At 38.3% G+C, this 23,324-nt stretch overlaps 1 protein-coding gene across 4 annotated transcripts in view; it reads left to right on the top strand.

Moving 5' to 3' along the window:
* The window catches only part of SRRM4 (serine/arginine repetitive matrix 4), a 242,204-nt gene extending 221,237 nt beyond the window's left edge, over positions 1-20,967 (top strand). For all 4 annotated transcript variants that reach the window (XM_073625503.1, XM_073625510.1, XM_073625520.1 and 1 more), the window contains 5 exons: positions 4,942-5,258; positions 6,178-6,405; positions 8,992-9,102; positions 9,814-9,951; positions 11,929-20,967. In XM_073625503.1, coding sequence (XP_073481604.1) covers positions 4,942-5,258; positions 6,178-6,405; positions 8,992-9,102; positions 9,814-9,951; positions 11,929-12,172 — 1,038 coding nt within the window. In that variant the 3' untranslated portion in view covers positions 12,173-20,967. The remainder of the gene's footprint in view (positions 1-4,941; positions 5,259-6,177; positions 6,406-8,991; positions 9,103-9,813; positions 9,952-11,928) is intronic.
* Positions 20,968-23,324: the final 2,357 nt, after the last annotated feature.

Here is a 23,324-nt window from a genome sequence, read left to right as displayed (position 1 = left end):
AAAGCAAGTGGATGTCACAGGTGAAGCAGTGTCTGCTTCAGTGATTTCCAGCTTCCAGGGGCATCAGCCAGTATGGTATATGCATAGTTAGATTGGACTAAGATGGAACAATGTAACTGTTGTGATATGGGAGTTGCTTAGCTCATGTGGTAGAAGTGTTTTAATGAAGTTCATCTCAGTCCAAACTTTGGTTTAAAGGCTTTTTGGCCCACTTTTATTGAAAATGGGAAGACATGTAAAGTTCAAGCAAAGAATTCCACACGGGGATTTTCCAACAATAAAACTGTCAGCAGCAGATAACTGAAAATACTCAATTGCTCAAATGTGAACATTTGAAATTAAATCCATTGAAATGAATGGGATTGTGCTTGTTGGGCTTTTCTGAGCGTCGAGCTTCAAGCTGAAAAATGCTCAAGTGTGAACGGGGTCTTATTGATTGGTGAATGGACTCTTTACTGTATATTAGACCATGTATTTAACATCCTTAAGCCCGGGTTCACACTAGCACGATCTCAGAGATTGCATGTGATTCGCACCCGCACTGCAGGTGCCGATCATATGCGATCTCTGAGCAATGCAAGTTCAGCCATACACTTGTATGGCTGAACTCGCATTGGATTCGCACAGAAAATAGTGCAGGGACTTGTTTTTCCCCGCACTAGAAACGGATCGCATGGGTGTTCTCACCCATGCGATTCGATTCCTGTGCGAGTTCACAGTTCGCACTGCGATCTGTGAACGAAACTGGGGGTGTCATTAACTTTGTTAATGACACCCACAGCAGTTCGCACAAGGCAGTGTGAACTGCCTGCGGGAGAGGAGCGATGCAGGAACCAGCGCTGTAATCGTGCTGGTTCCGGCATCGCATCAGTGTGAACCCAGGGTAAAGAAGCACTGCTTACACAAATAGCCACATACAGCAGTGTTCAATAACAAGAAGGTATATTCTAGTGTAGCCGATTAGAATTCAATCTGCAAAAGTCCTACCTGTACATGATAGATTCTGATTTGCTGCTTCTGGTTTCTGCTGTTCAGCATTAGCCCTTTCAGTACACCTGTGATAAGAGATGGGTTGGGTTACTGACCTAGAACATGTACAGACATAAAAGATTGCAACTATGTTCTAACTTTATTTGTTTCTTGTTACTATCCTTTTCAAAAGCAGCCTGTTTATTTGTTTTATGACAGGTACAAATTAAGAATTACAACATCCTTACTAAATATTGCTTTCAGTCATATAGTGAACATTGTATTCACAGAGAGGAGCAGCAAAACACAGTCACTTTGCAGAAGCACTATTGGGGGAGGAGTACAACTTAAATAAAAAAATAGAAAATATGGCTGCCCTTGTAAATGTATATATTCAGAGCAAGTGACAGTTTTTTTGGCAAAAAAAAAAAAAAAAAGCAAAAACCTTTATCCACTTACCCACTGATTTCTGTGTTCTACCCCACTATTCCATTGCTCTGTTGGAGCCTTCAGTTAATGAGTATTCAGAAAGTATTGCCTTGTTTCCACTGAGCGGATCGGTTCGGTTTGGTACGGTACGCTATTTGGGTGTTTCCATTGTGAAAGCGGCCCATACAACCGAACCGTTCCATTCAGGGTCCTGCTTCAGATGTGGGGCCATAGAAAATGGAACGGTTCGGTTAGGGCGGAGCTACGATACATTCCACTGATTGGCTGACAGAAAACACTCTGCTGTGCTATGCTGAGGCATTTTTTCTAAACCCTGTATGGCCTCTTGTGGTCCCACTTGCAGTGGAAACGCTCACCAGAATAGACCGGACCATTCTAGGCCATTCAAACTGTACCGACCCGAACCGATCCGCTCAGTGGAAACAAGCCATAAGTGACCTCCTCCCAGGATTCAGTGCTTGGCTCTGATAAGCCAGATCTCAGATAATTAGGACCCCCAGGTCCAACAGAAAAATGGAGCAGTGGGAGAGTGTGGGAAAGGTGTGAATGGGGGGTCTTCTTACATGAATACCTGTCATTTTGCCCTGATTGGACAAGTTGTAGAGCCTCCTAAAACATTTTACATTATACGTTTATCTTAAAATCACTTTAAAATTACTTTATATTTCTTTTTACTGATTTAAAAACAAGTTGTGCATTCTAAGGAGTGTTAACATTTACTAAACCACAGGGCCCCAAGCAATAAAGCTGCGTGATTTTGCTAGCAAAATAGTAGGAAACAAATTTAAAGATGAAAAACTGCACCACATTATTAAGATCAATTGATATTTTTCCATAGCGCATTACTAGGCCTGGATTATGTTTTACAATATGTTTAGATTGCTATGGTGTCACCAGTGAATATGTTAAATCATAAAAATTCCATATCCTACATTTTACTGTGTAGTACAAGGAGTTAGATCCTTAAGCCTCGTACACACGATCGGATTTTCTGCAGACAAAACCTTCTGTCCGAAGGGCATTGGCCAGGAGCTTGTCTTGCATACAAATGGCAAGGAATTGTTGGCCAACAAACACAAACGTAGTGACGTACTATGTGGTTTTTCAGCTCTTTAGCGCCACCCTTTTAGCTCCTTCTGCTAATTTCATGTTAGTAGAAGTTTGGTGAGTGTTGATTCAAGCTTTTCATTTTGCACTTTTCAGTTCGTTTCTGAACAGCCATGTTGCTGAATCAGAGGAGATAACGTGTTATTTATTATTGGCCTTGGAGTTATTGCTTTGACCCAAGACCAGTCCAGGAACAGGAGGAGGAGGATTTCTTGGACCAAAAATGGACCAAAGATTTATCATCACTAATTATGTCATATGTCTTTGCTGCGGGAGCTCCAAGAGAATAATCCGTATGATTTTCAGAATTATCTCCGGATGACGGACCCCTGCTTTCACTAACTCTTGGCATTGTTGACCCCCTATATTAAGAAGCGGGACACATGCATGAGGCTTTTATTTTATTTTTTGGTTGAATAATGATTTGATTTGGTATATTTTCTATATTTCTGGATGCATAGAATGCACTTTTTGGTTAAGTTCTATTGGCAGATAGCGTGTCTAATTTTATTTGTTTTCTTTTTTTAGTGCACAATAAAAAAATTGTGTAGAATAATACTTGGCTATGTGTTTTACTTCAAATGACAGTTTGGGAGTAGGCAGTTACATTTGAAAAAATACAATGTAAAATTAACAAGGGACACCAACATAGTTGTATCTTTGATCTTTGACTTGCACCAAAAAAAAAATAACAAGCATAATAATATTATTCTTGATAACACTAGAAAAAAAAAAGTCTTTGATAATTCGTTTGCAATAACTCCATCAGTATCACCAGCAAAGTAGCTTCATTATTATCCCATTAAAGAAGAAGAGAATTGTGCGCTGTGAGATTTCCTAATTTGCCACGTCACGAATGTTAACTCTCCATTACGAACGCTAGTTTACAAGACCGACCGCTTCTGGCTCATCCTTGCTTCCGAGCATGCATGTTTGTACTTTGGACCTTTGTCTGATGGACTTGTGTACACACGATCGGAAAATCCGACAACAGACATTTGTCCGCGGAAAATTTATAAGCCTGCCATCCAATATTTGTCCGCAGAAAATCTGACAACAATTGTCCGATGGAGCGTACAAATGGTCGGATTTTCTGCCAACAGTCTGTCATCACACAATTCCCTGTCGGAAAATCCGATTGTGTATACGAGGCTTTAGAGCGGGTGATGTGTCAAGGCAGAATAGATATGAAGGTTGTTTCTTGCTGAAGCACTTCAGATGTATGAGTCATGTGGAAACAAAAAAGGCGTTAGAGCAAATAGCTTTCTGTAACACATCAAAATACAATAATTAAAACAACATGAATATTCAAAATATAGATAAAGATCCAATTTCAGAGTAATAATTTTAAAGTGGCAATTACAGAGTATTATCCTATTGCATCTTCTGAGAAACTGACTGCTAGGTACACACTGCTGCAATCTGATTTTGATCTGTGATTATGTAGTGTCTTTTAGATGCTACTTTGATGATATTGCATATTCTATTGCGCGAAAATCATGCTGGAATCACACCAAAGTAGTACAGGAACCTTTTCCAAAATCACGCCGTGTTGAGTTGCCTTGATGTGAAAAGGCACCATTGAAACCAGTGATTTCCATTCTCATGCGATTCTGTGTGACTCATGTCTGAAATCACACTAATGTGAACAGAGCCTTAGATATATACTACTGAATGCAATTGCAATGTTAACAAAGTGACTTATGTATACAATATATACAATGTTGACAATAGCAACCAATCAGAAGGCATGTTTCAAAGTTATACATCAACAGTACTGCTGAAATTACAGTTGGGAACATATCAGTTGTTATGGGCAATAAAAATCCTTCTTAGCATGCTTACATAAGGCCTAAAGTGTCCATATACAGTAACCTTTAAAAAAGGCTAGATAAGCCACATGAATAGCTAGGTTACATAACTGGTTGCATTAAAAGACAGTGCTCTGTCTCTTTTTGTAGACACCTTAAACCAACCTCCAGTTCTTCATAACCGCTACAATAAATATAGTAATCCTCCTCTGCAGTTTGGGTCCCAGTTGCTGTGCCGATGTATAACTATAAAAACCATTACATATACAACAATTCCTTTTATTTTGTTTCTCACTCTCGGTGTCATTCTTTCTCTATGGGTGCATGCCAAACCATGCATGGTGTCCGCATCATTGCAGCTCTCTTTGTCTGCAGGTTCCTCTGTGGATTTTTTGTAAAGAGATTTTTTCTTTTTTATCTTTCTGTTTCATTTTTTCACTGCCCGCTCCTTTTCTTTTGTTCTATTTTCTTTTCAGTTAATAAAATATACAGTATATGGAGAATGTTAGAAGAAGTTATTCTGGAAAGTGAATGTGGCACTAAGTGACAAGTTGTATTGCAAGCTTTGGGTTCCACATGTGTCAACACTGTCTTGTGTTTTCAGATTTCCCAATCCATCCCCAGCCTTTTGGTCACAGCAGAGAGTAATGGAGGCTGTCGGAAGGAAGTCACAAATGAGTATGACTCGGGCAATGAGATGTGCTCTCCTCCCTCAACGCAGTCAAGCTCATCTGTGTTGAAGCTCAGTCAGGAAAAAGAAAGCCCGTCCCATCAGGGTTTTGGACATGTTCTATCCTCAGTAAAGACCCCTAATGGCCACAGTGACAACATCTCGGATTCAGGAAATTCATCAGCCAGTTCCTTTTCTTTTACCAAGGAATCGTCAGTCCCTTTGGGAGACTCTCTGATGAAGGTTAAGAGGTGATTAAATACAGGCAAACCAATAAGCCAAAACAACAATGTATGCAGCTCATTATTTGACCTGGAAAAAATTTAGAGGGTCTTTTGCTACATTTATCCCAGTTTCTCAATGACACCCAGGACATACAGGATTTGAAGGGGAATCCCTCTATCAAAGATAGAGGCAGCAATAAGATGTAACCAAGATAGAAGTCCTAAACCATCCAACTCTACTAAACAGGAAATTACGGCCAAAATTTGCCACATTTCCTACCCCAGTGACCCAAATAAAGGGATAGGATTCACCCCCATGAGAACACAGCAATAAACCCTGACTGACCTGACCCATACACTTTTTTATCTGTCATTCTCACAGTACATGTTAGACAATTAACCTGAACATCATCTGAGTGCTGCAGGGAATTCTTTTGGCTGGGGAGGAACATAGTCACAATCTTCAGCAAGGATATTAGCTAGAGTGGTAAATTATTACACTCATTACCATCTTCCCCTAATAACATAAAATATCAGGGCTGGGTGGACTGATCTGTGTGACCACTGCTGTAGTCGTGCGTTACACTTACAGTGATACATGCTTTACAATCTCAGATGTAATTGATTTTTAGACCTACCGGAAATACATGTTACTAGGGGCATTATCTTTTTTTAGGTCGACTAGTGTTTTAATCCTTGAAATTTCACATGTATCTACTTGGTTCTAATTTTAATTACGTTCAAAGATGTTATCCTCAGTAGGCTGAAATAGAAAACAAATTAAGCTTCTTTTTTAGAAAAAAGCACACTTTGATGTAGCATCATATTGCTAGTTTGATTTGCTTTCCCTCCCAAAGCAGTGCACATTTTTCTTATCTGCACAGAATAATCACAGCGAGATTATTGGAGATATGAATAATAAGAGATGTCTGTTATTCTTCTACAGAGATCTGTCCTCTTGTCTGGGCTGCCTGGGGGAACACAAGAGTGTATCAGACTTATCGCCTGACAGAAACTCTTTACGTAGCCGTCATTCAAGCTCATCATATAGGAGCACCAGGAGCAGGAGGTCTTACTCCCGCAGCTCAAGTCATTCCATAAGCTCTTATTCATCATATTATAGATCTCCTTCAAACAGAAGGTCACGAAGCAGGTCAAGCTCTTCAGGGGCAAGGTACATTTTTGACTAAGTTTACTACATTTACAAATTATGACAAAAACATTCTTGAATGATAATCTAGTATATTATTGGCATCTGTGGTTTCATTTTCTGTTCCACACCTCTGAAAGCCCCGCACTTCAAAGCTATAGGCCACTAAGAGCTTTAGTCGGCAGACTTTTAGCTATGTCGTTTACCTTGTTTTTAACAACAGTTTAGGACACTTCTGAAATAACTAGAATTCACTGACAGGTGCATTTAACCAGCTTCAGGCTACTTTTTTATTCTTATAGACATGTATAGAGAGAGAAGCAGTTCTGCCGAAAAACTAAAGACGTTGTTACAGCCTATTACTGTGTTGCCCTAATGTTTCACAACTCTATTCCCATCTCCAGCTATTCTGATTCTTTTTTAACCCTTTCATGACTAAGCCTATTTTTGAAATTTGGTGTTTACAAGTTAAAATCCATATTTTTTGCTAGAAAATTACTTAGAACCCCCAAACATTATATATATTTTTTTAGCAGAGAATCTAGAGAATAAAATGACGATTGTTGCAATATTTTTTATCACACGGTATTTGTGCAGCGGTGTTTTAAACGCAAATTTTTGGAAAAGTGACACTTTCATGAATTTTAAAAAATCCAAACAGTAAAGTTACCCCAATTTTTTTGTATAATGTGAAAGATGATGTTACGCCGAGTAAATAGATACCAAACATGTCACCCTTTATAATTGCACGCACTCGTGGAATGGCGACGAACTACGGTACCTTTGAATTTCCATAGGCGACGCTTTAAAAAAATTTTACGGTTACCAGGTTTGAGCTACAGAGGAGGTCTAGGGCTAGAATTATTGCTCTCGCTCTGACGATCGCGGCGATACCTCACATGTGTGGTTTGAACACCGTTTACATATGCGGGCGCGACTTCCGTATGCGTTTTCTTCGCTGCGCGAGCTCGCGGGGACAGGGGCACTTTAAAAAAAATTTTTTTTTTTATTTATTTTATTTATTTTTGTACTTTATAAATTGTGTTTAAAATTTTTTTTTTTTTTTTTTACTTTTATTGCTGTCACAAGCAATGTAAACATCCCTTGTGACAGTAATATGTGGTGACAGGTACTCTTTATGGAGGGATGGGGGGTCTAAAAGACCCCCCATCCCTCCTTTACACTTCAAAGTATTCAGATCGCCGAAAACGGCGATTCTGAATACTGTGTACTTTTTTAAATTCGGCGCCATTGGCAGCCGAGTAAACGGGAAGTGACGTCATGACGTCGCTTCCGCATTTACAAGAAGAAGGCTGGAACGAAGCCGCTCGCAGCTTCGTTCCAGTCCGCCCCCAGCCGCCGAAGGCAGCGGAACGGACACCGGGCCTCCCGATCGCACGGGAGGCCCGGTAACAGCGGCGGGAGGCGGCGGGAGGGGGGGGATGTCCCCTCCCGCTCCTCCGGTATAACAGCCGAGCGGCTTTTAGCCACATCGGTTGTTATACTCGGGTAGCCGATCGCCCGCTGAAAACAACGGTACCGGGATGATGCCTGCAGCTGCGGGCATCATCCCGGTATAACCCCGGAAAGCCGAGGCCGCATATATGCGTTCGGTCGGCGGGAAGGGGTTAAATAAGGACACATTTAGCTTCTGTCTCTACTCTATCCAAAAACAAAATAAATGTTTTGGCTGGCTTTAAAATGTATATCTAGCCAAAACTTTTTTGCAGTTTTGGATATAATAGACCTTTTACTCATATAAGACAGAAAAGAAAAACAAAAATTGACAGCTGGACAAGAGGTGAGGGTACATCTTTCAATAGGGACACCTCCTATAACACCTGTCTATGAGGGTAATTTAGTTCTCTATGAAGAGATTCCAATAATTTCATATTATGTCTCAGAGACAAAGGCACAAAGTAAATCTCTTCATCAAGACACAGACAACAGAAAAGGGTTCTAAACCTTTCTTTACTTGATCCAAAACTAAAAAGAACAGAGAGTCACACTTTGAAGAACCTAGTTAAAAGAGCATGGTATGACATTTCAATCAATTTGCTCTTCTTTTCTGAGAGGTAGCCGGCCGCTATCCTCGTGCGCTGCTTATATCACCTTTCCACGCTGCAAAAATTGTGATAAAAAATAACAGCTGCCACTTTAATTGTCTTAAATCTTTTTATGCAATTCAAAGTGGTGTTTGGAGGTGAATGGCCTGAAGTGTAGAGGAGAACATTATCGCTGTTATTTTCAGGTCCATATCACTTAACATGAGGCTCTTACTTCATGATATGGAGATTATGGCCATGAATACAGCAACAAAAGACTATGCTGGATTGTCTTCTTGTGAGATTAGGAATTCTAAGCATTCACAGGATCTCGCTGGAAGGTTGCAAGACAACCTGCACCTAGGCACTGGTAGAAGCCAGTAAAAATATGTTTACATTTTCCTCATAAGGTGTGTATTTTTAATGCAGTGTTTTTAGATTGATGTAGGTCTAACTAATAAAGCAACTTGCTTTAACTAGAGGTAGCCTTTTATATTTACTATTTAGTCTATTGTTTAGCAAAAGTCAACTTCCAATTATGGAAATAACCCTTATTGATTTATAGGTCATACTCAAGATCCCCAAGCTATTCCTCCAAGTCTGGCAAGAAAAGTAATGGAAGCAGAAGCTCCCGTGTTCGACGGAGTCCAAGTTATTCTCGCTACAGCCCTAGCAGGTATTGGTTTATGGTAATTTTAAATAAAATTGTTTAATAAATGCTTTTCTCATTCTAGGTTTTCTGGATACCAAGATATTAATTGTACAGCTGTAGTACATAATTTCCGGACTAAAATTGTATTTTTAGTCAATTTTTTTGTGTAAATGGGTTCACCAACACCCTACTCACACTTTCTTCACTGTCAGTCACCATCTCAGTTTTTCAGTAGAGGTCAGAGTGTAACCTATAAACAGCTGACGTATTTATTGAATTAATAGCATCGTTCGGTAGAAGAACAAGTGTCATCTAATAATGGACTCCCGGCATTCAATGTAATCATTAGAATAAATGTACTGCTGTGTCAGTTTGGTCTCTTGAGACCAGATTCTAAAAGGTGAAATCAAGCCAGAGCTTCATATTATTCTATTAGCAAAGCAAATAATTAAGTAAAGTATCACCATTACTGAAGTAAACCTGATTCACTGGGTCTGTTTTATAATGACTGGGGGGGAAAAAAACTGTGTGTGATATTTTATAGCAGTCAGTCCCTTTTCATTTATATAATATTATATAATAGCTGGAATCCCTACAGTGTCCATCATCTCTACCATTTCTTCTCTAATTTTTGTTGTCTGAATCAGCCTTTATATATTTTAAATCCCTTTGATAATATTTATTTGTGTATTGCTATAATGAACACCAGCATTATATTCTTTTTTCCTCCTATAGAGACAGAAGCAGCAAATACAATGCTACAGAAAATGGGCCACGCAAAGGACCTCACAGAACGAGGCGAAGCTCCTATTCCCCTATGAGAAAACGCAGGAGAGACTCCCCAAGCCATTTGGAGGCAAGAAGGATTACAAGGTATAACGCATTACAAAATTAAACAAGCTGTAAAGATAATTAACAATTTTTCTAGAGGAGGGTAAAACATACCTCAAATAGCTTAGTTTTTTTTTTATTCTATCAGCATTCAGCTTGAAGTTGCCACCATTTGGTCCATGGAAAACAGAAAACAGAGTGTGTTTGATGTTGCTTTACAACAAATAGCGGCTGTGGTTACCTTTTAATGGGCATGGGCAAATGGGTGTCTTTAAATCGGTTTTATAAAATTTTATTAAGCATAATAAAAAATATCCAGGTTTTAAACTTATTTACAAATGAAATAAATGCTTTTTTTTATATATTTTTTAAAGTGGGACAACACAATACTCAAATGCTAAATAACATGAGGAAACATCAAATTTTGTTTATATATGAATATTTAAAAGGATTGGGGGCAAAAATAAGAATTATTTAGAGTTAATAAGAGTATGGGAATTCCAGTAAAAAAGTAAGAACACATTTTATTAAAAGAAAGTATAAAAAAAATGTTTACAGTTGCAGGTTTACTATCATTGAATAGATCAAAGGCCAAGCCTTGTAGATAAACACTAACCAAAATACACTGTAAAAATATTGTTACAATGTATTTTTGAATTAAATCAGGGGAAGAGTTAAAGTGGTTCTAAAGTTAAAATTCCCTATATTAAGGTTAAAAATGTTTTACCACCTGCCCCCCTCCCCTTTACTAAACACTTACCTGAAACCTTCACTGATCCAGAGCTGTGCCCATCTGCATCTCTTTTCTCCCCTCTTCCTGGTCTTACAGGAGACTCATTGGCTCTTGCTACTGCCAGTCAAATCCTGTGAGGAGGGAGCTGGGGGGCAGGGCCAAGCCACTTTGTGTGTCTATGAATTTGAAAAGTTCTATCAATTTTTTAAATTCCTGTCTGTGATCCTACTGCGGAAGCTTTTTTTTCTTGCCCTGTTCCTGTAACATCAGAAAAATAAATGCTGGGAACAATTGTCACATTGGGACAGGAAGGTACATTCATCAAAAAGAACACTAGCAGACATTTTCCACTCTACAAAGATGTGTTTTTATCTGTAGATTTCCTATTTCTGTCCCATCGGAAAGTGAGAGAAAATCTCCCCTAAAGAGATACAGACAGAGGCTCTAACCTTTCTATGCTCTGTTTAAAACAAAATAAAAATGTTTGGCGAGTTGAGCTTTAAATGAAGTGCATAATGGTAGATGGGTAGTTGTCATAAGCAAATCATTTTTATAAAATTGTTAAAGTATACGTAAACCCTCACCTTGTAAAACAACCTATCCCGATTAAAATAGAAATGAAAGGCAAAATGTCATCACATAATCTCTGTTCTCAGCTGCATTAGGAGCTCAGAGGGCTAGGGGAGGAGAAACAGCAGTACACTGATCTTCCCAGTGAATAGCTGTGGGTGTGTGTGTGTGGGGGGGGGGGGTGTCAGGACAAGTCTGATCATTGGAGGAGAGCACACTGAGTTCCCAGCACAGCCAGAGAACTGACCACAGTGTGCTCTCATGCTTAGTGTGGTCAGTTTTTAATAGGAAAGCAGGGGGCCTGACAGGAACACCAGGGATTTCGCACAAACAATAAGAACAGGATACGTTCCCTCAAGTATATGGTACGGCAAGCACATATCAGGAATATGAAATGTTGGGTTTACATATTCTTTAATGTTTGCATACGCATTCTGTTTATAGTTGAAAGCCCTAAATCATTATTTGCAATCTATAAATAAAAGTGATTAATTATTGTCAGGGTTAGCATTTTCCTTATCTGAAATAATGAATCACCCCTTAGCATTTTGAGGTCAGCAATATTTCTTCTGAATCTCTGAGCTTGAAATTCAGTCATTTGTAAAGTAAAAATAGGAGTCCTTACATGTCACTTGTGACCTAAGATAATCTAGCGATTGAACACCTAAAATTCATAACAAGCTATGCTAATATGTCTTTCATTCTTGTACACACAGTGCTCGTAAACGCCCCATCCCATACTACAGGCGTAGTCCATCATCCTCAAGCAGTGCAAGTAGCGTTCCATCTTGGTACAGTCCCCGAAGCAGGTCCAGAAGCCGCAGCTCCTTTAGCAACAGGAGCAGTCGAAGCAGGAGCCATAGCAGTAGGAGGAGCCGGAGCAGGGAATGGAAAAGGAGTAGGAGCCGAAGTCCAAGTTGGAGCCAGAGCTCTGACTCTTGTGACAGCATAAGGCGCTGAGACGTATGTCTGACTGCAAGAGCTTTCCCATCATATTAAAGAAGCTCTGTAGCAGGGCTGTTCAAATGCATATTCAAACATTCATTTCCACTGGTATTTAATAGCTTCCGATAATCAGATAAATGGCAGTTTCCATCTCTATAATAACTTTATACTATAAGTTAGGGAGCTGACTAGGGAAAGCAGAAGAGGTGTTAAAAATTCCCAGTACCTTTGTGTTGATTGTTACTGAAGTCATCCTACACAATGGAGAATTAAAGCATCCAAGCTCTGGAATTCAAAGCACCTGTTACTCTCTCGGAGTCCCCATGACTTTCTGACACTCTATGGAATGGCAAGCATGTGACTTTGTCACTGTTCAGATGCTAGATGTCAAATTACCAGTCGGCCATGGGTGCCATCAGAGCCACTGAAACCCAATACTATCTCCATGTACTACAAATCATCTCTGACAATGCAAACCAGGTTCACTCCGATGACTTGTTTAAGCAAAAGCAATTGCAGGGTTAAGAATGGTTTACTCCCCGAAGATACAGCAGCTGTTAAGCATGGAAATCACAGCTAGAAAAAGAAATATTCCCATCCATCCTGGTTCCTCTGACCTTTATAAGAAATGGCTTGTTTGGATAACTGAAAGGCAGGCTAGCACAATATCTAAACCAAGCTGTAATTTTCTCATACAACGATATAGAGATTGCTACCCACCTAAGCAGCATCAAAGCCCTGTGATTTTGTCATCACATTTACGATATATATGTTGAAAATATTTGGACATTTTACCTGATTTATTCCATTCTCTCATTCTCATACTTGTAAAAGAAGATAATGGATATACAATAATGAGGAGGTTGGATAGCAAGTGCTGAAACTCCTAATTTATATTTCTTTAATGTGCTATTGCTATATATTTATGTATTTATTTTTGTTATTTATTATAATTTATACTGGTTACTGGTATTCAAATATGTGTGAGATATAATTATATATATATATATATATAAATATATATATATATATATATATATATATATATATATATATATATATATATATATATATATATATATATATATATATATATATATTCCAAAACCAGTGGATGCCTAGAAAGCATAGTCTTTTTTGAGTGTCTGTTTTTTTGTTTTGTTTTATTTTTTATTTTTGTATGGTCATTAATATGGCATCCAGATAGTCTGCCATATACAACTGGTCTTCTGCCATTTTACAGAAATATATTAATGATCAAGGTATACAGTTCAAATAATAATGCACAAATAGACACTAAACACTTGTTATGTGCAAATTGTTGTAAGTATTCCTGCATTACTACATTGTTTACATACATACCTGTTCATTGACACATGGTGTGCTATATACTGTATACTTGTACTGTAATATAGCATATAGCTTCTGCTGTCCAATCACGGTAGAACCATGTACCACAGTATAATTATTATGGAAACCATTGGCACCATCTGCATTCTTATCAATATCTATCCCACTGAAGAACAATAAAAAAAAAAACACAGCTTATTAGCTGGTTTAAATAGCATTTGGGCTCAGGTGCTTAACTATATATACAATTACCAATTAAAGTGACTACCTGGAAACATTTCCTTGTTGACGTACAGTGGAAACCATTGACCCATTGTACAGACATCATTTCATTTACTGTTCAGCCTGGTAACATAGCAACAGTAGTTGCATTTATGTCAAGATCCAAAGGGACATGAGAATTGTGCTGTTTTTTTTCCATTTCTTAACACGTCTTAAGGCCCATCCCCGTCCCTGCTTTTCATACTTACCAGAAACTAGAGCTTCAACTCAAATTCATCTTGTCTGTAATAGAAATGAAAAGACTCTTGAAGTAGCATGCAAGTCTCTGTTCGGTGAGACTTTAATACCACTCTGAGTGTTTCTATGGTCAGCAAAGCTCACAATAAAGCAATGTCTGGATTTATGTAAGAGTAGACGGCAAGGGATGGGTGGTAGGTGCCGAGCAAACCCTGCATGGTTGTCTTTGTTTTGCCTATGTTTTATCAGTTGCATGGACAGTCATGGATAAGGATATACCTTTGCACTTTCAAAAATGTGATTAAATATTGTATCTAGCACATCCTACAGCAAGGTGTACTGAGAGAACAGCAGAGGTGACTAGAAAGAGAAAAATAGTGGAGCCTTAGTTGGTGTTGGTAAACTTAGTAAAACTATCAACATTGATAGTAAAACCCATGAATGTTGATTTTTCCGAATTTCCTGCTGTGAGGACAAAGCACCGAAAGGACCACTGAGAAGATAATATATGATGACCACTGGGCAGAATATTTTTTTTATATTCTATCTAGTTCAGGATTTGTATTATTTATTTGTTCAATTATTTATTTTATATTTATTGTAAGGGAAATATCAGGGAATTTTCACCTATAGCATACAGATGTCACAACTACCATGACAGTAGGGGAAGACATCTCAATGCAAAACAATATATAAATACAAAAAAAAGCATTACTCATGAGCTTGTATTTAATAAAGTTGATAGCAAAATTATCTCCCCTTCCACAATGTATTTCTGTGCACTGGTCAGGTAAGGCAAGAAATAGCAAATGTGTCATGAAAAAAATATACCAGCCAAAAGTGCAAGAGCAAAATAGTTATGTTACCTGTAGTAACTAAGTAGCCAATTCACTGTACAGGCATACAATCCCTTCTACGGAAAAAATAATTATTATGTGTTGCCTTTAGCAACCAACCAAATAGCAGTTTAATGTTCCTACTGTGAATAGAAGGACATGCTTCGTTCTTAGTGTAATATGTACCCATGTCCTGATGATATTCTGTGGCTGCTTTTAATGCTGTTTACTGTTATTTACTTTTTTGTCTTTTTAAAAGGGGTTATTTATGTATTTATTTTATTATTCAACTTTGATTGTAAATGACAAATACTACATTTCAGTATTCAGTTACAACCGTGAGTTAGCAATGAGGAGAGTCAGCTAAACATTACCTCTTTTTAACCTGTTATTTATTTATTAGGAATCATCACTATGTTTATGACAAAGTTTTTTTTTTTTTTACTGTATATTACTTCTGTATACCTTTTTGATATTTTTTCTTACTGTTGATGCTTTGTGAGATCCAAAGAGCAAATTTAAAGTGAAATTATACTACATTTTTATTTGCAGTTATAGGGCAGAAGAGACTCCGAGGTTGATTTACTAAAAATGGAGAGTGCAAAAGTCTGGTGCAGCTATGTATGGTAGTCAATCAGCTTCTAACTTCAGCTTGTTCAATTAAGCTTTGACAAAAAAAAACTGGAAGGTGATTGGTTTCAGTGCAGAGCTGCACCAGATTTTGTACTCTCCAGTTTTAATAAATCAACTTCTGTGTCTATTCTGCTATAAAACATCTTAATCTCTTTTAATTGTTAACAGTTTTTCATATTATGCACTGACTACAGTACACACACAGCCCAGTGTACAATCTAAACATCTGAGTTGGGTACAGGAAAGGAGTAACTCCTGTGCATATGTGCAGGAGTTACATCTTTAGTGACCAGCCTGGGAAAAATATGGAGGACTCCAGACCCAAACTAGGAAATTATGACAGCGGTAGAAAGAAAGCAATGTGGGGAAGTGCGGATGCCACATCACTGGAGGAGAACACTCTAGGACAGGGGTAGGCAACCTCAGCCCTCCAGCTGTTTTGAAACTACAAGTCCCATGAGACATTGCAAGACCCTGACAATCACAGGCATGACTCTTGGAGGCAGAGGCATGATGGGATTCGTAGTTTCACCACAGCTGGAGTGCCGAAGTTGCCCCCGCTCTAGGATCTATAATATGCATGTATGGCAAGAGCTCAGGGAGCCTATAATAACCGAAGTTACGCTTTAAGATGAAACAATTTTGGATGCCTATATTTTGTGGTTTCCATACAACTTTATGTTGATTTCACTAAATCTTGCATCTAACAGCTGGAGACAAAATCGCTGTTAGGAGCAGTGTCATACAACGTTGCTTATTATGTTTTTTATTCAACTAGAGAAAACAGGGTTTTGCTATTATGGGGAAAAAATGGGTACTAAAGCATAAAGATAATATGTTGTGTTCTGTGTGTTGTTAATTTATAGAAGTCTATCAGATTTAAGTTTAAAGCAGTTAGCTCTAAAAAAAGATTAAAGTGAACAATTTACATCAATTGTTCTAAAATAGCAAGTTTATCGTGGATTTTTTTTTAAGTCTCTTACTGTTGTTTTCAGGCTTTTTTTTTTTTGTCCTGTGCATACCCCCATCCTCCACTGATACATCTCATTGTGTCATTATATCTGGTCACATATTCCTCTACAGTTCCCGTAGAGCTGAATGTGTCTGCATGTAGATGTCTAGTCCATCTCATGGGGTTCGTATGCACCAAGCATAAAAATCTTCAAACATGTTAAAATAAAAGACACCACAACAATTTATTTGGATAACAAATAGGCCACATCCCTGTTTATTGGTTTTAATTAAATAAATATATCTTCAAAACTTTTAAAATTATTCAAATTAGCATTATCTCAAACAATACCCTGGCTCAGCCACCAATACTTGGGCCATAATCACTTACAGGATAAATTATTTCAACTGGAAGCTTCCTTAAGGTCAGCTGGCCTCTGTTGACCTATCCTAACTGACCCCCCAAAGCTTCCATAAGGTTCCCTAACACATGACCTCACTGACCTATCAGGTTCCCCCTGAAGACCTCAACCCATGGGGAACTAGAAACTTCCACTGCCACTGCCATGATCCCATGAGGAAAAGGGGGGTCTTAAAATAGGCTACCCCCTTTTTTTCCTCTCATGGGCGAGCAGGAATGGGTTGCAATGTTCACATACACAAGGGGGCATGGAGAACGAACATAGCCACCCTAGAACAGGAAGTCTGGAAATAGCAGGAAAAAAGCTTGCTTTTGGAGAGATGAAACAAAGGAGGCATATTGCAATATTAGGTGTGTTGCACATAAAAAATGTGACCAGTGTCACTTTAATTCTGATTGGCTATTCTCACTTGACATGGCCACTGTAGAATACATTCCCTTATTGAAAAAAACATGCGTAAGTTACAGTAGCTGTACATTTAAAAACCTGCTCTGGACAAAGAACAACTAAAATCCGATTGGTTGCTGTGGTCTATATCTCTGCTGGCCATATTTTTGTACGAAAGCTTCATTTAGAAGCATAATGCCTAAGGCAAAAGGAGGATTGGGGCATTTTTAAATGTCAGCTTCAGACATGATTCTTCAAAACATAGTGACTCGATGGAATTCATTGATTCCATAATGTAGTTTTAATTTTCCAGATCTCTAGATTATTTATTGTTAATTATAGTCCCTGTGAATATTACTAAAAAAGTAACATTACCTTTGCCAGCCTGTTTTATTATTTATGTCTCCTGGTATTATATTGTAGATTATGCATTGGAGGGCTATATGTACAACTGAAATAACGTTTTATTGTAGCTCATTTCTACCTTGTATGACAATTTTTCTTCATGCAGGCAACTAAGATATTTTCATGCATGCATTACTAAGTTAAAACATGGCAGCTCTAATTGAATACACTTCTGGATTTCATGGTCACTTAGCCCAACGGCATAAGCAATGAGCAAATGTTACAATTACTTTTAATGATGCATAGCGTCGGTACAAAAGGAATATTTTTGCACTACAGCAAAAAAGGCAATTACAAGTAAGATGTGTATGCGGACTTGTCAATGTAGGCAAACTCGTCATTGTGCATCTATCTTCTCACACTGATGAGTCAAAGCTTAAAGAGGAAAACTCTACCATCAATACCTTTACAAAGCTCTAGATGGTTTACCAAACCCATTTCACCTGCTCAGAGACAGTACATATTGTAAACAAGTAATGCTGATTTTCTTCCTGTTTTGGAATTGCTTCCCTTTATTTAAAATGTTCATGTCTATGTGTGTTGAATTTCTGGACCAATATAATGTTGCTATGCATTGTAAATAAGTGAGGATGTAAAAGGAGTGTATTTAATATTTATTTAATGTATTTATGGGATGGTGTTGACATGAGTGTGTGCTAGACTTTGTTCATATTAGGCACACCTGGTAAATCAAGCAGCCTCACTACATCCTAGTTCAATTCATGTAGACAATAGTTTTGTCATTTAAAGTAGTGTTTAATAGATACCTGAAGAGAGAAGCAGGTTGTGTTAGTTAAAAAAAAAAAAATATTGCTTTGTAATCATTTTAACGGAAGACCATATATACTGTACAAGGAACCTGTATGGCAGGGATGCATTGATTTTGGGCTTAGGCAGGGAAAAAACAAGTCAGGTTTTTGGGATACATGGAACTATTTACTAAGTGAAATATTAATTCACTGTTGCATAAAGGGAAAGACTGGGCTGGAGGACAGGGGGTATTTTTGCCACAAGCCTTTGCAAATAATGCATGTTGGTGGCCCTGAGTGAGAAACTCCACATTCAGACCTCAATCAGACTGGAACCTAGTACAAATAGTATATGTTACTGACCCTTACCTTTATCAGGCCTCAGTCAGAGCAGAAGCCAGTACAAATAATATGTGTTGGTAGCTGATAGCCTGCAGCCTATCAGACCCCATTGAGAGAGGGACCAAGTGAAAATAATATATGTTGGTGGTTGAAGGCCCTGAGTGGAGATACTCTGTATTCAGATTCAGACCCCAATCAAAATGGAATCCAGTACCAATAAAACATTTTGTTGACCCTACGAGATACCCCTACTTCACAACTCAATTGCTGGGGGGGGGAAGCAGTATAATTAATATGTTGGTATATGGTGGCCCTGGGTTAAGATTGGCATTCAGATCTCAAACAGTGCAGGACCTACAGTCTTAACCTCTGGGAAATATACAGTTATCTGCTACCTGCAATCACAGCACCTGGCACAGGAAAGTCTTCCATCATCAAATTTCTTTGCGGCTCTGAGATGTTATATGGCTTATTGCAGAGTTACAAATGAAGTAAATACAGAAAGAATGCAAAACTTGTAAATGTTCTGTGCTCATTCTTTAAAGAAAGCTAAATGGTGGGAATTATTTCTGATGATGATTTAGTATGTTATTTAGTGTTGCATAGAGTGCATATCATTTTCCAAGAGCAGAGGTCATCTTATTCTGCTCATAAAGTTCTTAAAAATTTACAATGTATTCTATACAATCACACTTTTTAGCATATGTATGTGAAAAGCCGTGTTGTAAAAGATTAATTACTAAAACCCCTCACTTTCACCGTGGCCACCAATCACTGTGGCACAACAGCACACTTTGTGTGTTGCACCTTCTTTAGCCCACGGGCAAGTACTCCTCCTTGAAAAGGTTAGTTGGCTGTGCTTGCCTTCCTGGCCAAATGATCCTAGTCCTCCCTTGTTCGTCTTTTAACTAGACAAATCTTAAAATATATGAAAATCTTGGTCCCTAAGGATTGGAGGTGTGCACCTCTGCTCTGAAGGCTAAACTGTATTGAAGTCTGTGTCATCATGAAATCATGAACAATAGTCCATACTAATTGTATGTATCAAGAACTGCTGGTGAGTTCTGTAAGATAGCTGGAAGATTTCCAGTATCCAGCATCTGTTATAGAAAAAAAATAATCACAATTTTTACGAGCTCTGGTTCTATGTCTGATGATTGAAACAGCAGTGCCAGATGCTTAAATAGGCCACAGCCTCTTCAAGAATTTAGTACTGCATGGCCAAAGTTGGACCCTGCCAACCAGTAATATTCACAGTGCCATATTTGAATTGGTTAAGTTACCTGAGGTTCCAGTAAAGCAATTGAAAGTCATTCCATTAATTCACACCATTAAATGTTGACAGTAGAACACAAATACTTTAAAAGAACAAGAGTAAGACATAAATAATCTATGACTTTTTTTGCTGACCAAGGAAGGAATATTGTGCGAGTGACATGTCAGTGCCACAAATGCGGTAAATGAAAAACTCTTTAGCATTTGATACTTAAAAGCTTTTTATATTTATTATCTGATTAACTAGACACAACTCTATTGTGCAATCCAGGAACCAGAAAACACAGATTGATGGAAAAGTAACTGTAATTATTCCTTAACTAAATTTGTTAATACCTGCTGATTAATTCATACCTGCAGTAAACTCAATCCTAAAACACAACAGACCTATTGGCAGGTATCTTCAGTTTTTTTTTCCAGGCTGTCACAGACTTGAAAACGAGGTTACTTTATTAAACAAATACCGACTTCAGCTAGAAGCTTTGACCTTCACATTCCTTGCTATTAGTAAGCGAGACTGCTCATCACACGTAGCAGCCAATAGTGAAGGTAGAAGTGAGCCAAAGCAATGACGATTTATCAGCATCTAAACAATAGAGCAACCCGTGTTACAAGGCTTTATAGGTACTTTTGAAAGAAAATATGTGTAGACACCAAAGTCAGTTATTTTAAGATCAGAATTCCTACAGGTTTGCACCAGGCTTTAAGTCCATTGGGGTAAATGTGATGGACATGGAAGAATAGTAGAGATGGCTCCAGCTTATAGGCACATATGATCTGAGGCTACATCATTTTTTGTTTTTGTTTTTAAAACTGTGGTATGAACAAATTTTTCCACTACTGTTAGATAATGGGTGTCCTGTCCACAGCAGTGGAGACATTTATTGCTGATTTTATATAATTGTAAAAGGCTAAAAGCCAAGTTGTGTTCAGAAACATTCCATTGTATTTTGTTTGTTAATATGGCCACAAACATTGGAAATAAAGCATTCATATGATAACTGTTCCTGATGGATTGTGTCTTTGTCTTTAATGAGCCTTTATATGAATTATGATTGTGGGTGCATTCACACCAGAAACGGCACGTTTGCATGCATCTGATGTACTGTAAGTTTTTATGCCCCTTTACATGCAGTTGATGAACGTTTAGATACAGTTGACACAAGTTACTTCTTTTTTCGTTCTTCTGACTTTTATGTGCACTTACTGTATGTTTGTGTTCATTTACAGTGCCTTGAAAAAGTATTCGTACCCCTTGAAATTTTCCACATTTTGTCATGTTACAACCAAAAACGTAAATATATTTTATTGGGATTTTATGTGATAGACCAACACAAAGTGGAACATAATTATGAAGCGGAAGGAAAATGATAAATGGTTTTCAACATTTTTTACAAATAAATATGTGAAAAGTGTGATGTGCATTTGTATTCAGCCCCCCAGAGTCAATACTTTGCAGGACCACCTTCTGCTGCAATTGCAGCTGCAAGTCTTTTTGGGGATGTCTCTACCAGCTTTACACATCTAAAGAGTGACATTTATTCTCATTCTTTTTTGCAAAATAGCTCAAGCTCTGTCAGCTTGGATGGAGAGCATCTGTGAACAGCAATTTTCAAGTCTTGCCACAGATTCTCAATTGGATTTAGGTCTGCACTTTGACTGGGCCATTCTAACACATGAATATGCTTTGATATAAACCATTCTATTGTAGCTCTGGCTGTATGTTTAGGGTCGTTGTCCTGCTGGAAGGTGAACCTCCGCCCCAGTCTGAAGTCTTTTGCAGACTCTAACAGGTTTTCTTCCAAGATTGCCCTGTATTTGGCTCCATCCATCTTCCCATCAACTCTGACCAGCTTCCCTGTCCCTGCTGAAGAAAAGCATCCCCATAACATGATGCTGCCACCACCATGTTTCATGGTGGGGATGGTGTGTTTGCAGTGATGTGCAGACTTAGTTTTCCACCACACATAGCATTTTGTTTTTAAATCAAAAAGTTCAATTTTGGTGACCAGAGCACCTTCTTCCACGCGTTTGCTGTGTTCCCCAAATGGCTTGTCGCAAACTGCAAACTGGACTTCTTATGGCTTTCTTTCAATCATGGCTTTCTTCTCGCCACTCTTCCATAAAGGCCAGATTTGTGGAGTGCACGACTAATAGTTGTCCTGTGGACAGATTCTCCTACCTGAGTTGTGGATCTCTGCAGAGTTATCATGGGCCTCTTGGCTGCTTCTCTGATTAATGCTCTCTTTGCCTGGCCTGTCAGTTTAGGTGGACGGCCATGTCTTGGTAGGTTTGCAGTTGTGCAATACTCTTTAAATTTTCAGATGATGGATTGAATAGTGCTCTGTGAGATGTTCAAAGCTTGGGATATTATTTTTTAACCCTTCCCTGCTTTAAACTTCTCCACGACTTTATCCCTGACCTGTCTTGTGTGTTCCTTGGCCTTCATGATGCTGTTTGTTCACAAAGGTTCTCTAACAAATCTCTGAGGGCTTCACAAAACAGCTGTATTTATACTGAGATTAAATTACACACAGGTGGACTCTATTTACTAATTAGGTGACTTCTAAAGGCAATTGGTTCCACTAGATTTTAGTTAGGGGTATCAGAGTAAAGGGGGCTGAATACAAATGCACACCACAAATTCACATATGTATTTGTAAAACATTTTGAAAACCATTTATCATTTTCCTTCCACTTCACAACTATGTGCCACTTTGTGTTGGTCTGTCACATAAAATCCCAATAAAATACATTTAAGTTTTTGGTTTTAACATGACAAAAATGTGTAAAATGTCAAGGGGTATGAATACTTTTTAATATGCAGCATGTTGTACTTTTTACACTGCACTGTAATGTTGTGAACTATGCCCATGAGATTTTGGACTATCTGGTGTGAATGGGCCCTTAAAATGAACCTGTCAGTAACATAACAAATCTGCATGTATACATTCCTGACATGTCACAATATACAGCAACAGTATAATTCTAAAATGTTAGTCCTTTTATTATTAAAAAGCAGTCCTTGAGTCCTTGAGCAGTCCTTGAGCTCCAGGTAGGTGACTTTTCCTAGGTGAATGATGATATCAGTCTGCTGGAGGAAGCCTCTGTCCTCTGTTTCCTCTGTCGTTTCTTCCCCAATGATCAGACTGCAACAGTGCAACTTTGTAGCAAGTCACCAGATAACAGGCTATGCTGGAGGCTGACATAATTTAGACACTTGTATCAATGCCAAGACCTACATAGCCAGCAAGATTTACATGGCTGTGTTATCTCTGATCTAGTATCTCAATTCAGGAAAGAGATACTGACCCTAAACAAACATAGTACTGTAAAGGAAAGAAAAGCAGGTGAAGAC

Source organism: Aquarana catesbeiana, linkage group LG01 (assembly GCF_042186555.1).
Source record: "Aquarana catesbeiana isolate 2022-GZ linkage group LG01, ASM4218655v1, whole genome shotgun sequence".
In the NCBI taxonomy this organism is placed as follows: domain Eukaryota; kingdom Metazoa; phylum Chordata; class Amphibia; order Anura; family Ranidae; genus Aquarana; species Aquarana catesbeiana.
Note: the sequence above shows the minus strand (reverse complement) of the source record. Positions and strands in the feature narration are given on the sequence as shown.